At 42.4% G+C, this 19355-nt stretch overlaps 1 protein-coding gene across 3 annotated transcripts in view; it reads right to left on the reverse strand.

Annotated features, from left to right (window-relative positions):
• The window catches only part of PTPRO (protein tyrosine phosphatase receptor type O), a 698190-nt gene that overhangs the window by 493965 nt on the left and 184870 nt on the right, over positions 1 to 19355 (reverse strand). For all 3 annotated transcript variants that reach the window (XR_010179771.1, XM_063929453.1, XM_063929452.1), the window contains exon 6: positions 5856 to 5967. Coding sequence is in view for 2 of the 3 variants with exons in the window: in XM_063929453.1 (XP_063785523.1) it covers positions 5856 to 5967 (112 nt within the window). In the remaining variant the exon portion in view is untranslated. The remainder of the gene's footprint in view (positions 1 to 5855; positions 5968 to 19355) is intronic.

Here is a 19355-nt window from a genome sequence, read left to right on the forward strand (position 1 = left end):
CAGAGCTCCCTGAAAATAAAAAACCTAACAAAATACTTTCTTATAGCAAGCTCAGGAGAGCTCACTGAACAGCACCCAGCTCGTCCGGGCACAGATTCAAACTGAGGTCTGGAGGAGGGACATAGAGGGAGGAGCCAGTGCACACCAGAATCTAAATTCTTTCTTAAAGTGCCCTGTCTCCTGCGGAGCCCGTCTATTCCCCATGGTCCTTACGGAGTCCCCAGCATCCACTAGGACGTTAGAGAAACAAATGATGGTCCAGTAAGTGCAAACCAGATGGGATGGAATGGCGCTGCAGAATGCTGTGGTAGCCATGATGGTTAAGTGTACCTTGAATTTTGAATAAATCACCAACAGTGTCACCAGCAAAGCACCCCCACACCATCACACCTCCTCCTCCTCCATGCGTCACAGTGGGAACCCCACAGGCAGAAATCATCCGCTCACCTTCTCTGCATCTCACAAAGACACGGTGGTTGGAAAAATCTGAAATTTGGACTCATCAGAGCAAAGTACAGATTTCCACTGGTCTAATGTCCATTCCTTGTGTTTATTGGCCCAAACAATTCTCTTCTTGTTGTTCATCCTCAGTAGTGGAATCTTGGCTGCAATGAGACCATGAAGGCCTGATTCACGCAGTCTCCTCTGAACAGTTGGAGTTGAGATTTGTCTGCTACTTGAACTCTGCGGGATCTAATCTGAGGTGCTGTTAAGCAGCGGTTTCTGAGGCTGGTAACTCTAATGAACGTATCCTCTGCAGCAGAGCTTACTCTTGGTCTTCCTTTCCTGGGGCGGTCCTCATGAGAGCCATTTTCATCATAGCATTTAATGGTTTTTGCAACTGCACTTTAGGATACATTTGTTAGAATTCAATGTTAGGATTCACCTGCCATAATGTTTGGCAGGTGAAAGGTAAGACGGGGTTAAATGCTGGAGTAATTACTGCAGGGTAGACAATCTAGCAAGGGAGCAGTTAATAGAATAATCACTGGATACAGAGTGTCCTGGTTCTGGAACAGAATAGCTGGGAACAATCAGAATTATGACATACAGGCTATGAATGTGTAGCTGTACCAAAGACGTAATGAGAGCTCAATAATGCGGCACAGAACTAAAACACAGGTGACTGCAGCTGAGGAATTGGTGCCCAGCTCTGAATTAGAATATGGCTGCAGCACAAAAGTAAAGACAATATCCCCTGCTCTGAATAATGACCCTACACAGGAATGATGAAGTTTGTGATGACTTTATTAACTGCAGAACCTATTTCCAAGTAGTGATCCTTCATAACATGGTAAAAGCAAAGCACAAAAGGTCAAATGAGAGCTTGCAGAGGTTAATAACTTGAGAATCCACAGAGCATACTTTAAGTCCACAGTAACCAAATAAATGCAGTGTTCTCAGCATAAAGGGAGTACTTGAAAATATCCACAAGGCATAGGTAAAGTTTACAATACTTAACTAAAGTAGTCCTGGAAACATGATCAGGCAAAGACAGGAGGGCATTGACCGGCAATCCAGACTTTCAGTATAAACAAGAGTTTGGACTAAGAGAACCAGGCAATCCAGATAGTTCTTGGCAGAAAGTAATTATAATCATATAACCGACACAGGAGATCTACACTGGCTAGTTTATAACAGCCACACTAACCAATGACAAAAAGCCAGGCTGGGAGTGTTAACTCTAATTACAAACCCTATGCACCTGCAGAGCTGCATGTACACATAGAGCCTAAGTAACAGAAAACACAGGAAGACACAGATGGATCAGCTGACACCAGGTGCATTCTGAACAGAATCATAACAACATTCAAAGTCCTTGAAATTTTCCATATCGACTGACCTTCATGTCTTAAAGTAATGATGGACTGTCGTTTCTCTTTGCTGAATTGAGTGATTCGTGCCATAATATGTATTACAACAGTAGTCAAATAGGGGTGTCCACTGTGTACTAACCCTACCTCTGCACAACACAACTGATGGTCTCAAACACATTAAGAAGGCAAGTAATTCCACAGATTGACTCTTGACAAGGCACACCTGTTACTTCCAAACCATTCCAGGAGACAGAGAATGCCAAGAGTGTGTAAAGCTGTCATCAAAGCAAAAGGGGGCTACTTTGAGGAATCGAAAATATAAAACAGTTTGATTTGTTTAACACTTTTTTGTTTACCACATAATTCCATATGTGTTCTTTCATAGTTTTCATGTCTTCAGTATTAATCTACAATGTAGAAAATAATAAAAATAAATAAAAACCATTGAATGAGAAGGTGCGTCCAAACTTTTGACTGGTACTGTATAAGCAGCCCCCAGTCCCATGGCTGGTGCAGTGTCTCCGTCTGACCACAACCTCCTATGCCTGCAGCTGTGCATACCTCCCAACATGACCCTCTCCAGGAGGGACACAATGCTCTGCTTCTGGACTTCCCGCTTAATGTATGATTGCTGGCACCTGTGTTGAACAGGTTAATGGATAAGAAAGGTGTTTCAGCACAGGTGATGGTAATCATACAGTAAGAGGGAAGTGCAGGAGCAGAGCATTGTGTCCTCCTGGAGAGGGTCATGTTGGGAGGTATGAGCTGTGTGTCTGTATATGCAGCCCCCAGCCCTAGGGCAGGTGAAGTGTCTTAGTGTGACCATGGCCTCCTATGCCTGTGGCTGTGTGTCTGTATATGCAGCCCCCAGCCCTAGGGCAGGTGAAGTGTCTTAGTCTGACCACGGCCTCCAATGCCTGCAGCTGTGTGTCTGTATATACAGCCCCCTGCCCAATGGCAGGTGCAGTGTCTCCGTCTGACCACGGCCTCCTATGCCTGCAGCTGTGTGTCTGTATATGCAGCCCCCAGCCCATGACAGGTGCAGTGTCTCCGTCTGACCACGGGTTAGGGTTGGCTCCCTGATCTCTAGCGGTCAGGCTCTGTGTTCCCAGCTTACTATGACTCTCTCAGGGGTCTATTTGCTAAGCCTTGGATGGAGATAAAGTACCAGCCAATTGGCTCCTAACTGTCATTTTTCAAACAAGGCCTGTGGCATGGCAGTTAGGAGCTGATTGGCTGGTACTTTATCACCATCCAAGGCTTAGCAAATAGACTCCTCAGTGTACAGCGGTATCAGAGTACAGAAAGCTACAAACAGTATTTCACACAGGGAGGGTTCAGTTTAGGCTGGGGGGAGGGGGTCTAGGTTTAGCCATTCCCGGGGAGAGTTAGGCTGCGAGAACGGAAGTTAGGGTTAGGCACCACTGGGGAGGGTTAGGGTTAGGCTGCAGGGTGGCTTTTCTGGTCCTAGCCCGAATTCTTAAAGCTATTTTAGACCCAGTCTGGTCCCCTTGGGTCACAGCCCCCCAACCCCGAAGGCTGGCATCCATCGTCAGTAGAGTCCAAGACTGTGTTTTGAAACTCCGACCCTCCACCAGATCTGTAGCCACCACAGCAGGGAGATCCTTGCTCTCTGCGATAGTGTTATACCCTGGTACATGTGTAGATGAGAACCTGACCACTTGTCTAACAGATCCAGCTGGAACGGGCGTGCATGAAACCTGCCGTACTGAATCGCCTCATATAAGGCCACCATCTTGCCCAGCAATCGAATGCAAAGATGGATCAACACTTTGCGTGGTCTTCGCACCGAGCGGACCATAGTCTGAATAGTTAAGGCCTTGTCCATTAGAAGGTATACCTTCTGCGATACTGTATCCAGGATCATTCCCAGAAACTGAATTCTCTGAGATGGCTCCAGGTGATATTTCTGTAAATTTAGGATCCAACCGTGATCCGTAAGCAGATGAGTCGTTAAATCGATGCTGTGCAACAGCCGTTCCCTGGACACCGCCTTTATCAGGAGATCGTCAAGATATGGACATCACAAAAACCCAAGAGGTGCAGCTCAATGGGTTGATGACCAGGCACACCTGTTGTTGTAATAACTTAGTAGGGTTGGCACAGCAATATTCTTTAGAGAAGTTAATGCACACCGAGGTAAAGGATACGACTGTAAATTGTAGTTCTTTACACACTTTAAATGTACTAAAAGAATTAAATGATATTTTTCTTAAGTATAACATTGTAAATTATTTGGTCAACATAGCCCACTCCAACACAGGTGGGGGAGGTGCTGAATGCTGGATACTGTAAGAGAACAGCAGATAAAACCCCAGCAGTAGCCCAGAGCTCGTTACAGTACATAGCATATAAACGCTGCTCCCTGCTAAACATTTCATTTACTGTCTGTCCATATGAAAAACAGGGACTAAGAAACTCATCCTGAGGGTGGGACAATGGGGGGCTATATCCGAGCAGGGAGTCCCACTATGGGAGGGCTAATATTGCTCGCTGAGAGATTCAACTACACAAGGGCGGTGCTGAGATGTCAGGGGGGAGGATGGGCTGCCGACACCCTCCGAGGCTCCCAACCCCTGCCTGCCATTCCTGTCCCCAGACCACCATTCTCCTCAGCCCCCTCAGGTAACACACTGCCGCTACCCTCACTGACAGCCTGAGACCACCCACACTGAGGCAGCTGCCGCATCGCAGGTCCACTCCCGCTGACTACATACCCTTCAACATGACCCGTTCCATTAGCAGAATTTGCTATCCTGTGGAGCGCATGCTGTGACCCGCCCATCGCTGAGAAAGGCCGCCCAGCATGCTGACCGGCGCATCCCCCCCTTCAACAAGCAGAAATTGCTTAGCTGCGCCCGCAGGAGACCCGCCGCCATCTTCCCAATCACAGCGGCTGCGTGTTATGTCACGCAGCCATCGCGATCACGCCCCCGTTCATGCTGCACTTCCCCCTGTTTATCCGGCTAAGCCCCCCACAACGCTCCGTCTCCTTCCAGGAAATGGAGCGTTGCCCGCCCTGCGACCGCCTCTGCCTGATTGACAGGCAGAGGCAATCACATTTTCTGTGGCCCCCCCGCAGAAAATGCGAGCACATGCGCAGAACGGGCGCTGCGCATGCGCCCGCATCTTTTTCTCAAAAATTCCAGTTGGAACGCACACTGCGATACAACCTGAATTAGCCCCAAAATGCTCTGTTCCTGGACTTCCTTGCCAGTGGCAGTTGCAGCACAGTCCACAATTCAAATAGGGGAGCCAATGGAATGGGTCATGTTGCAGGGTATGTTGTCCCACCTCCCCATCTGTCTGTCTGATCTCATCTCTGTTATGGTGGGATGAGGCCCGTGGTGGGAGCTATGAGAGCAGGGGCATGAGGCCTTCCTACACTCTCCCTGCATAGACATATAGCAGGATTGTATAACAGTTTTTCAAATGGGAATAACCTGAAAATAATTGATTTTCTAATATATTTTTTAACATGTGGAACTGAAATCCCAATCTGAGCTTACATTTCCACTGCACATGCGTGATCCAACTAGCCCAGCTCATGTATGTGCAGATCCCGTCATACTGGCCTGGTGAGGCTGCAAGCCAACGCTTACCGCTCATACTATCTCCAATTATTAGTACATAGGGAGTAATTCCAAGTTGATCGCAGCAGGAACTTTGTTAGCAGTTGGGCAAAACCATGTGCACTGAGGGAGGGTAGATATAACATGTGCAGAGAGAGTTAGATTTGGGTGGGGTGTGTTCAAACTGAAATCTAAATTGCAGTGTAAAAATAAAGCAGCCAGTATTTACCCTGCACAGAAACACTATACCCACCCAAATCTAACTCTCTCTGCACATGTTATATCTGCCCCCCCTCCCTGCCGTGCACATGGTTTTGCCCAACTGCTATAAAATTTCCTTCTGCGATCAACTTGGAATTACCCCCATAGACCCCTGAGAGAACATTATGGCAGGTCAGACGTTTGGCAGCTACAAAGATGAAAAAGCTTTAGCACAAATACTTGCCTGTTATAAAGCTTATAGTAGAACCATCACAACAGCTCAGCTCCGGCTCCCCCCACGTCACCATTGTAACCCTGAAGTTATAATACCAGGCAGGGAGCAAATTGATGAGTCTCTGAAAGAATCAGGAAGAGAAATGTGTTATACGCTGTAAACTACTGCACACGCTACTATAGTATATGCTGTAAACTACTGTATACGCTACTATACAATATGCTGTAAACTACTGTACACGCTACTATACAACATGCTGTAAACTACTGTACACGCTACTATACAATATGCTGTAAACTACTGTACACGCTACTATACAATATGCTGTAAACTACTGTACACGCTACTATACAATATGCTGTAAACTACTGTACACGCTACTATACAATATGCTGTAAACTACTGTACACGCTACTATAGTATATGCTGTAAACTACTGTAAACGCCACTATAGTATATGCTGTAAACTACTGTAAACGCCACTATAGTATATGCTGTAAACTACTGTACACGCTACTATACAATATGCTGTAAACTACTGTATACGCTACTATACAATATGCTGTAACTACTGCACACGCTACTATACAATATGCTGTAAACTACTGTAAACGCCACTATACTATATGCTGCAAACTACTGTACACGCTACTATACAATATGCTGTAAACTACTGTATACGCCACTATACTATATGCTGCAAACTACTGTACACGCTACTATACAATATGCTGTAAACTACTGTAAACGCCACTATACTATATGCTGTAAACTACTGTACACGCTACTATACAATATGCTGTAAACTACTGTATACGCTACTATACAATATGCTGTAAACTACTGTATACGCCACTATACAATATGCTGTAAACTACTGTACACGCCACTATACAATATGCTGTAAACTACTGTACACGCTACTATACAATATGCTGTAAACTACTGTACACGCTACTATACAATATGCTGTAAACTACTGTAAACGCCACTATACAATATGCTGCAAACTACTGTATACGCTACTATACAATATGCTGTAAACTACTGTACACGCTACTATACAATATGCTGTAAACTACTGTAAACGCTACTATACAACATGCTGTAAACTACTGTAAACGCCACTATACTATATGCTGCAAACTACTGTACACGCTACTATACAATATGCTGTAAACTACTGTACACGCTACTATACAATATGCTGTAAACTACTGTAAACGCCACTATACTATATGCTGCAAACTACTGTACACGCTACTATACAATATGCTGTAAACTACTGTAAACGCCACTATACAACATGCTGTAAACTACTGTATACGCTACTATACAATATGCTGTAAACTACTGTACACGCTACTATACAATATGCTGTAAACTACTGTAAACGCCACTATACAATATGCTGTAAACTACTGTAAACGCCACTATACAACATGCTGTAAACTACTGTACACGCTACTATACAATATGCTGTAAACTACTGTAAACGCCACTATACAACATGCTGTAAACTACTGTACACGCTACTATACTATATGCTGCAAACTACTGTACACGCTACTATACAATATGCTGTAAACTACTGTACACGCTACTATACAATATGCTGTAACTACTGTATACGCTACTATACAACATGCTGTAAACTACTGTAAACGCCACTATACAACATGCTGTAAACTACTGTACACGCTACTATACAATATGCTGTAAACTACTGTAAACGCCACTATACTATATGCTGCAAACTACTGTATACACTACTATACAATATGCTGTGAACTACTGTATACGCTACTATACTATATGCTGTAAACTACTGTACACGCTACTATACAATATGCTGTAAACTACTGTATACGCTACTATACAACATGCTGTAAACTACTGTACACGCTACTATACAATATGCTGTAAACTACTGTACACGCTACTATACAATATGCTGTAAACTACTGTACACGCTACTATACAATATGCTGTAAACTACTGTACACGCTACTATACAATATGCTGTAAACTACTGTACACGCTACTATACAATATGCTGTAAACTACTGTACACGCTACTATACAATATGCTGTAAACTACTGTACACGCTACTATACAATATGCTGTAAACTACTGTACACGCTACTATACAATATGCTGTAAACTACTGTACACGCTACTATACAATATGCTGTAAACTACTGTACACGCTACTATACTATATGCTGCAAACTACTGTATACGCTACTATACAATATGCTGTGAACTACTGTATACGCTACTATACTATATGCTGTAAACTACTGTACACGCTACTATACAATATGCTGTAAACTACTGTACACGCTACTATACAACATGCTGTAAACTACTGTACACGCTACTATACTATATGCTGCAAACTACTGTATACACTACTATACAATATGCTGTGAACTACTGTATACGCTACTATACAACATGCTGTAAACTACTGTATACGCTACTATACTATATGCTGTAAACTACTGTACACGCTACTATACAATATGCTGTAAACTACTGTACACGCTACTATACAATATGCTGTAAACTACTGTATACGCTACTATACAATATGCTGTAAACTACTGTATACGCTACTATACAATATGCTGTAAACTACTGTACACGCTACTATACAATATGCTGTAAACTACTGTACACGCTACTATACAATATGCTGTAAACTACTGTACACGCTACTATACAACATGCTGTAAACTACTGTATACGCTACTATACAACATGCTGTAAACTACTGTATACGCTACTATACAATATGCTGTAAACTACTGTACACGCTACTATACAATATGCTGTAAACTACTGTACACGCTACTATACAACATGCTGTAAACTACTGTACACGCTACTATACAACATGCTGTAAACTACTGTATACGCTACTATACAATATGCTGTAAACTACTGTATACGCTACTATACAACATGCTGTAAACTACTGTATACGCTACTATACAACATGCTGTAAACTACTGTACACGCTACTATACAATATTCTGTAAACTACTGTACACGCTACTATACAATATGCTGTAAACTACTGTACACGCTACTATACAATATGCTGTAAACTACTGTACACGCTACTATACAATATTCTGTAAACTACTGTACACGCTACTATACAATATGCTGTAAACTACTGTATACGCTACTATACAACATGCTGTAAACTACTGTATACGCTACTATACAATATGCTGTAAACTACTGTATACGCTACTATACAACATGCTGTAAACTACTGTATACGCTACTATACAATATGCTGTAAACTACTGTATACGCTACTATACAATATGCTGTAAACTACTGTACACGCTACTATACAACATGCTGTAAACTACTGTACACGCTACTATACAACATGCTGTAAACTACTGTACACGCTACTATACAACATGCTGTAAACTACTGTACACGCTACTATACAATATGCTGTGAACTACTGTATACGCCACTATACAATATGCTGTAAACTACTGTACACGCTACTATACAATGTGCTGTAAACTACTGTACACGCTACTATACAATATGCTGTAAACTACTGTATACGCCACTATACTATATGCTGTAAACTACTGTACACGCTACTATACAACATGCTGTAAACTACTGTACACGCTACTATACAACATGCTGTGAACTACTGTATACGCTACTATACAATATGCTGTAAACTACTGTATACGCTACTATACAACATGCTGTAAACTACTGTATACGCTACTATACAACATGCTGTAAACTACTGTACACGCTACTATACAATATTCTGTAAACTACTGTATACGCTACTATACAATATGCTGTAAACTACTGTACACGCTACTATACAATATTCTGTAAACTACTGTACACGCTACTATACAATATGCTGTAAACTACTGTATACGCTACTATACAACATGCTGTAAACTACTGTATACGCTACTATACAACATGCTGTAAACTACTGTATACGCTACTATACAACATGCTGTAAACTACTGTATACGCTACTATACAATATGCTGTAAACTACTGTATACGCTACTATACAATATGCTGTAAACTACTGTACACGCTACTATACAATGTGCTGTAAACTACTGTATACGCTACTATACAATGTGCTGTAAACTACTGTATACGCTACTATACAATGTGCTGTAAACTACTGTACACGCTACTATACAATGTGCTGTAAACTACTGTATACGCTACTATACAATGTGCTGTAAACTACTGTACACGCTACTATACAATGTGCTGTAAACTACTGTATACGCTACTATACAATATTCTGTAAACTACTGTACACGCTACTATACAATATGCTGTAAACTACTGTATACGCTACTATACAATATGCTGTAAACTACTGTACACGCTACTATACAACATGCTGTAAACTACTGTATACGCTACTATACAATATGCTGTAAACTACTGTACACGCTACTATACAACATGCTGTAAACTACTGTACACGCTACTATACAACATGCTGTAAACTACTGTATACGCTACTATACAACATGCTGTAAACTACTGTACACGCTACTATACAACATGCTGTAAACTACTGTACACGCTACTATACAATATGCTGTAAACTACTGTACACGCTACTATACAATATGCTGTAAACTACTGTACACGCTACTATACAATATGCTGTAAACTACTGTACACGCTACTATACAATATGCTGTAAACTACTGTATACGCTACTATACAATGTGCTGTAAACTACTGTATACGCTACTATACAATGTGCTGTAAACTACTGTACACGCTACTATACAATGTGCTGTAAACTACTGTATACGCTACTATACAATGTGCTGTAAACTACTGTATACGCTACTATACAATGTGCTGTAAACTACTGTACACGCTACTATACAATATGCTGTAAACTACTGTACACGCTACTATACAATGTGCTGTAAACTACTGTACACGCCACTATACAATATGCTGTAAACTACTGTACACGCCACTATACAATATGCTGTAAACTACTGTACACGCCACTATACAATATGCTGTAAACTACTGTACACGCTACTATACAATATGCTGTAAACTACTGTATACGCTACTATACAATGTGCTGTAAACTACTGTACACGCTACTATACAATATGCTGTAAACTACTGTACACGCCACTATACAATATGCTGTAAACTACTGTACACGCTACTATACAATATGCTGTAAACTACTGTACACGCCACTATACAATATGCTGTAAACTACTGTACACGCCACTATACAATATGCTGTAAACTACTGTATACGCTACTATACAATGTGCTGTAAACTACTGTACACGCTACTATACAATATGCTGTAAACTACTGTACACGCCACTATACAATATGCTGTAAACTACTGTACACGCTACTATACAATGTGCTGTAAACTACTGTACACGCCACTATACAATATGCTGTAAACTACTGTACACGCCACTATACAATATGCTGTAAACTACTGTACACGCCACTATACAATATGCTGTAAACTACTGTACACGCTACTATACAATATGCTGTAAACTACTGTATACGCTACTATACAATGTGCTGTAAACTACTGTACACGCTACTATACAATATGCTGTAAACTACTGTACACGCCACTATACAATATGCTGTAAACTACTGTACACGCTACTATACAATATGCTGTAAACTACTGTATACGCTACTATACAATGTGCTGTAAACTACTGTACACGCCACTATACAATATGCTGTAAACTACTGTACACGCTACTATACAATATGCTGTAAACTACTGTATACGCTACTATACAATGTGCTGTAAACTACTGTACACGCTACTATACAATATGCTGTAAACTACTGTACACGCTACTATACAATGTGCTGTAAACTACTGTACACGCTACTATACAATATGCTGTAAACTACTGTATACGCTACTATACAATGTGCTGTAAACTACTGTATACGCCACTATACAATATGCTGTAAACTACTGTACACGCTACTATACAATATGCTGTAAACTACTGTACACGCTACTATACAATATGCTGTAAACTACTGTACACGCTACTATACAACATGCTGTAAACTACTGTACACGCTACTATACAATATGCTGTAAACTACTGTACACGCTACTATACAATATGCTGTAAACTACTGTATACGCTACTATACAATATGCTGTAAACTACTGTACACGCCACTATACAATATGCTGTAAACTACTGTATACGCCACTATACAATATGCTGTAAACTACTGTACACGCTACTATACAATATGCTGTAAACTACTGTACACGCTACTATACAATATGCTGTAAACTACTGTATACGCTACTATACAATATGCTGTAAACTACTGTATACGCTACTATACAATGTGCTGTAAACTACTGTATACGCTGCTATACAATATGCTGTAAACTACTGTACACGCTACTATACAATATGCTGTAAACTACTGTATACGCTACTATACAATATGCTGTAAACTACTGTATACGCCACTATACAATATGCTGTAAACTACTGTACACGCTACTATACAATGTGCTGTAAACTACTGTATACGCTACTATACAATGTGCTGTAAACTACTGTATACGCTACTATACAATGTGCTGTAAACTACTGTATACGCTACTATACAATATGCTGTAAACTACTGTACACGCTACTATACAATGTGCTGTAAACTACTGTATACGCTACTATACAATGTGCTGTAAACTACTGTACACGCTACTATACTATATGCTGTAAACTACTGTATACACTACTATACAATATGCTGTAAACTACTGTACACGCTACTATACAACATGCTGTAAACTACTGTATACGTTTTGGCAAAACCTCCCTGAAATTTTTTTGTTGGATTCGGGTGTGTTTTGGATTCGGGTGTTTTTTCACAAAAAACCCTCAAAAACAGCTTAAATCATAGAATTTGGGGGTCATTTTGATCCCATAGTATTATTAACCTCAATAACCATAATTTCCACTCATTTCCAGTCTATTCTGAACACCTCACAATATTATTTTTAGTCCTAAAATTTGCACCGAGGTCGCTGAATGACTAAGCTAAGCGACCCAAGTGGGCAGCACAAACACCTGGCCCATCTAGGAGTGGCACTGCAGTGTCAGACAGGATGGCACTTCAAAAAATAGTCCCCAAACAGCACATGATGCAAAGAAAGAAAGAGGCGCACCAAGGTGGCTGGATGGTTAAGCTAAGCGACTCAAGTGGCCGACACAAACAACTGGCCCATCTAGGAGTGGCACTGTAGTGTCAGACAGGATGGCAGATTTAAAAAATAGTCCCCAAACACCACATGATGCAAAGAAAAAAAGAGGTGCACCAAGGTCGCTGGATGGATAGTATACTTGACGACACAGGTAGGTAGAGCAGTGGACTACAGTACCGTACTGCTACATATTATATACTGGTGGTCAGCAAAATTATGCACTGTCCTCCTACTACTGCGCACAACAACTAAAATGCACCACAGGTATGGATGGATAGTATACTTGACGACACAGAGGTAGGTAGAGCAGTGTACTACTGTACCGTACTGCTATATATTATATACTGGTGGTCAGCAAAATTATGCACTGTCCTCCTACTACTGCGCACAACAACTAAAATGCACCACAGGTATGGATGGATAGTATACTTGATGACACAGAGGTAGGTAGAGCAGTGGACTACTGTACCGTACTGCTATATATTATATACTGGTGGTCAGCAAAATTATGCACTGTCCTCCTACTACTGCGCACAACTAAAATGCACCATAGGTATGGATGGATAGTATACTTGACGACACAGAGGTAGGTAGAGCAGTGTACTACTGTACCGTACTGCTATATATTATATACTGGTGGTCAGCAAAATTATGCACTGTCCTCCTACTACTGCGCACAACAACTAAAATGCACCACAGGTATGGATGGATAGTATACTTGACGACACAGAGGTAGGTAGAGCAGTGGACTACTGTACCGTACTGCTATATATTATATACTGGTGGTCAGCAAAATTATGCACTGTCCTCCTACTACTGCGCACAACAACTAAAATGCACCACAGGTATGGATGGATAGTATACTTGATGACACAGAGGTAGGTAGAGCAGTGGACTACTGTACCGTACTGCTATATATTATATACTGGTGGTCAGCAAAATTATGCACTGTCCTCCTACTACTGCGCACAACTAAAATGCACCATAGGTATGGATGGATAGTATACTTGACGACACAGAGGTAGGTAGAGCAGTGTACTACTGTACCGTACTGCTATATATTATATACTGGTGGTCAGCAAAATTATGCACTGTCCTCCTACTACTGCGCACAACAACTAAAATGCACCACAGGTATGGATGGATAGTATACTTGACGACACAGAGGTAGGTAGAGCAGTGGACTACTGTACCGTACTGCTATATATTATATACTGGTGGTCAGCAAAATTATGCACTGTCCTCCTACTACTGCGCACAACAACTAAAATGCACCACAGGTATGGATGGATAGTATACTTGATGACACAGAGGTAGGTAGAGCAGTGGACTACTGTACCGTACTGATATAATACTGGTGGTCACTGGTCAGCAAAATTCTGCACTGTCCTCCTACTATATACTACAATGCAGCACAGATATGGAGCGTTTTTCAGGCAGAGAACGTAGATATTTGCAGCACACTGAGCACAGATATTTGCAGCACACTGAGCACAGATATTTGCAGCACACTGAACACAACTGAGAGAAAGCTGCACACGTCCTCTCCCTATCATCTACAATGCACGAGTGAAAATGGCGGCGACGCGCGGCTTCTTATATAGAATACGAATCTTACGAGATTCCGACAGCGGGATGATGACGTTCGGGCGCGCTCGGGTTAACCAAGCAAGGCGGGAGGATCCGAGTCTGCCTCGGACCCGTGTAAAATGGGTGAAGTTCGGGGGGGTTCGGATTCCGAGGAACCGAACCCGCTCATCTCTAATATATATTAATATATATATATATATATATATATATATATATATCTTGCAAAAAAAGCTGCGGCACTCAAGGTCTTTAGAAAAAGTCAAGTGTATTCAAATAGTCAGAAACATTCCATCGACGTTTCGGGGACTCCAACCCCTTTGTCCAGATGTGTACACATCTGGACAAAGGGGTTGGAGTCCCCGAAACGTCGATGGAATGTTTCTGACTATTTGAATACACTTGACTTTTTCTAAAGACCTTGAGTGCCGCAGCTTTTTTTGCAAGATATTGAAATTTACACTGAAGGCACCAGGGCAGCGTTTGGATCTGAAAACAGAGTGCCGGGCTGATATTGCTGTGTATATATATTTTAACACTGTAGGGGTGCAAGGCGCCTTTTCCTGGGGAATATGGTAGCACGCAGCAGCTGAGGAACAACACAAGTCCAGTTTCTGGTACAACTGACCCCGGCCAGTTTTATTGAAACAGAAAATAAAACAAACCCCAAAATAAAAATACCTTGCCTGTCCGGCACTAACTAAACATAAGATATTCCTAACTGTCACTAAACAAAACAGAGTTCTTCAGTACATACTGTATAGCTCACTTGCATCAGAAAGCGTGTCTCTCACACACAGATCCCTCAGCCTTCCCAGGCAGTCTGCCCATACTAATCAGGTTAGCAGCACTATAACACACTTACACAGCTGAAACCCTGATTAGCCCTCTGTGAGGCCAAAGACCCGAACTGGGCCCAATGTCTAGAACTCGCCTTATCTCTCTCTCAGAGCCTTTACAGCAAACTGAAAAGGTTCAGACAAAACAAAAAGCATTTTTCCTAGAAGTTAACATTTTCTAAAACATGTAAGACAAGAACCTGGGACAAATATACCTGCCCTCAAACACTATCCCAGTGTTCTTGTCACATATCCCCCTCCCCTGTTTCGACCTAGGGGCCGGAACACTTGTAGCCCCCAAACAGAAGATGCGAGACAATGCATCTGCGTTGGCCAATTGTGTTCCCGGTCTATGTTCGACAGTAAACTTAAAGTCCTGCAACGCTAGAAACCATCTAGTTACACGAGCATTCTTGCCTCTATTTACATACATCCATTTTAAAGGGGCATGGTCTGTCACTAGTCTGAATTGTCTACCCAAGAGGTAATATCTCAAGGTATCTAGTGCCCACTTAATGGCCAAAGCCTCCTTTTCCACAATGGCATACCTTTTTTCATGCTCATTGAGTTTCCTACTCAAATAAATGATAGGGTGTTCGTCCCCATCTCTGGTTTGGGACAGCACAGCACCTATCCCTACCTCTGAGGCATCTGTCTGTACCACAAATTCTTTTGAAAAATCTGGTGTTATCAACACCGGTTGTGAACACAAAGCCACTTTTAACGCTTGGAACGCCTTTTCTGCATCAGGGTTCCATTTCACCACATTTGACTGCTTCCCTTTGGTAAGGTCTGACAACGGCACCGCTGTGGTCGCAAAATTAGGAATAAACCGTCTATAGTACCCAGTAATTCCCAAAAAAGCCCTTACCTGTTTTTTATTCACTGGACGAGGCCAGTTTTGAATAGCATCAACTTTATTCAATTGGGGCCTAATCAGACCTCTGCCTATGGTGAAGCCCAAGTATTTGACCTCCTCCATTGCGAGGCAGCACTTCTTTGGGTTAGCAGTTAACCCTGCCTCTCTGATTGAGTCCAGTACTGCTTGTACTTTAACCAAATGGGATCCCCAGTCTGTACTGTGAATTACCACATCATCCAAATAGGCAGCTGCATATTTTCTATGGGGCCTCAAAATTTTATCCATCACCCGTTGAAAGGTTGCTGGAGCCCCATGCAACCCAAAGGGTAACATCTTATACTGGTACAGCCCCTCCGGAACCGAAAAGGCTGTTTTTTCTTTGGCGCTATCAGATAAAGGTATTTGCCAGTAACCTTTGGTCAGGTCCAATGTGGTGAGAAACCTGGCTGTTCCCAGCCTTTCTACAAGCTCATCCACACGGGGCATGGGGTATGCGTCAAACTTGGACACCTCATTTAACTTACGAAAGTCATTACAGAAGCGTATGCTACCGTCGGGCTTCGGGATGAGCACTATGGGACTGGACCACTCACTGTTAGACTCCTCTATGACTCCAAGTTCTAACATGGTTTTAACTTCCTTAGAAATAGCTTCTCGCTGAGCTTCAGGAATCCTATATGGCTTTAAATGAACCCTGACCCCTGGTTCTGTGACAATGTCATGTTTTATTATGGTCGTTCGGCCAGGCAGCTCTGAAAATACCTCCCTATTTTGGATGAGAAATTCTTTAACCTGATTGTTCTGATCAGCTGATAATGTCTCTGACACCTTCACTGCGGGAAGCAACCGGGGTGAAGACACCGAAGGGCAAGGCTCCGCTGACAGAGACAACCTATCTTTCCAGGGTTTGATTAAGTTAACATGGTAAATCTGTTCGGGTTTTCTCTTTCCCGGCTGGTATACTTTGTAATTAACCTCATTCACTTTTTCCCTAATCTCAAATGGACCCTGCCATTTAGCTAGGAATTTGCTTTCCACAGTGGGTACCAAAACAAGAACTCTATCTCCAGGAGCAAATTCCCGTATCTTGGCACTCCGGTTATAGACCCTCTGTTGAGCACTTTGGGCCTGTTCCATGTGCTCTCTGACAACAGGTACCACGGCTGCAATCCTATCCTGCATTTGTGTTACATGCTCAATAACGCTTCTATAAGGAGTGGGCTGTCCTTCCCACGTCTCTTTGGCAATATCCAACAGCCCTCTGGGGTGTCTACCATACAACAAATCAAATGGAGAAAACCCCGTAGAGGACTGAGGAACTTCTCTGATGGCCATTAACAAGTAGGGCAACAAACAATCCCAGTTTTTCCCATCTCTCTCAACAACCTTTTTTAACATACTTTTTAATGTTTTATTAAACCTTTCCACCAACCCGTCAGTTTGGGGATGGTAGATGGACGTCCTGAGGTGAGTGACCTTAAATAACTTGCACAATTCTTTCATGATCCTTGACATAAATGGAGTACCTTGGTCAGTCAAAATTTCTTTTGGTATTCCCACTCTACTAAATACCTGCACCAGCTCCTTAGCTATCGCCTTGGTTGTGATAGTGCGTAAAGGGACAGCCTCAGGATATCGAGTGGCATAGTCCATAATTACCAGGATATACTGATGGCCCCGAGCAGACTTTAACAAGGGCCCCACGAGATCCATGGCTATTCTGTCAAACGGGACCTCTATAATAGGCATGGGAACTAGTGGGCTCCTGAAATGGGGTCTAGGGGCATGATACTGGCATTCAGGACAGGAAGAACAATATTCAGACACTTCTTTATAAACCCCTGGCCAAAAGAACCTTTGTAAAACTCTTTCAGTGGTTTTTTCTGCCCCTAAATGTCCTGCGGTAACGTGACTATGAGCTAAATCTAGTACCGTTCTCCGATAAGGCTGGGGAACTACCAGCTGTTCTACCACATCCTCACCCCTTTTGACAATGTGGTACAAGAGCTCATTACAGATGGCCATGTGGGGATACGTAACCCTGTCACCTGGTACCACAGGTTCCCCATTAACAATCTTAACATTCTCTCTAGCCTTTATTAAGGTAGGATCCTTTAACTGTTCAGACGCAAACAGATCCTTCTTTACCTCCAGGTCAGGCACGCTTTCAGTTCTAACTACTATGTCTCCGTTCCCGGCAAGAGGGTCCTCACTGGACTCCCCATCTGTCACTTCCCCAGCAAAACTAGCAAAAGGCAAAGGGCCAGAAAGTTCCGAAGACCCACGTACATCCATAAAATCACCGGTATTATCAACTGGCTTTTTATTTCTCACATCTGTTGATAACCGTGACTCCCACAGTTTCCAAAAATGAGGAAAATCCCTCCCTATTATGGCCTCATGCACCAAGGTAGGGACCAGTCCCACTTTAACCATTGCTGACCCACAACAAGTTTCTATATTCACCTCAGCAGTGGCATAATGTTGGGTATCCCCATGTATGCAAGTTACCCCAATAGGTATTTGCTGGACCTTTAAGGGGTTCACTAACCCAGCTTTCACGAGGGTAACTAAACTTCCTGAATCTAGCAAGGCCTCTACCCGGTTACCCTCTAAGAACACATCACACATTTGTTTTTCCAGCTCAGGTGAAGGTACCACAGTACAGGCTAACCTAGCAAAGAAAGACATTCTGCGACATTCAAAGGCAGCATCACATTGCATGGGTTCTTGCATGACTGGGCAATTGGCAACAACATGACCTGGCATACCACATCGTCAGCCTCTGTCATTTTCTGCAAGAAGTGACTGGCCCGTATAGAACTAGAGCTGGTCGGAGCACTGACGGCCACATCTCCAATCCGGGCTGCAAGGCTCTGCACCACTTCTGTTAAGGCCTCTCTATCCTGACGCTGTT

Source organism: Pseudophryne corroboree, chromosome 6, assembly GCF_028390025.1.
Source record: "Pseudophryne corroboree isolate aPseCor3 chromosome 6, aPseCor3.hap2, whole genome shotgun sequence".
In the NCBI taxonomy this organism is placed as follows: Eukaryota; Metazoa; Chordata; class Amphibia; order Anura; family Myobatrachidae; genus Pseudophryne; species Pseudophryne corroboree.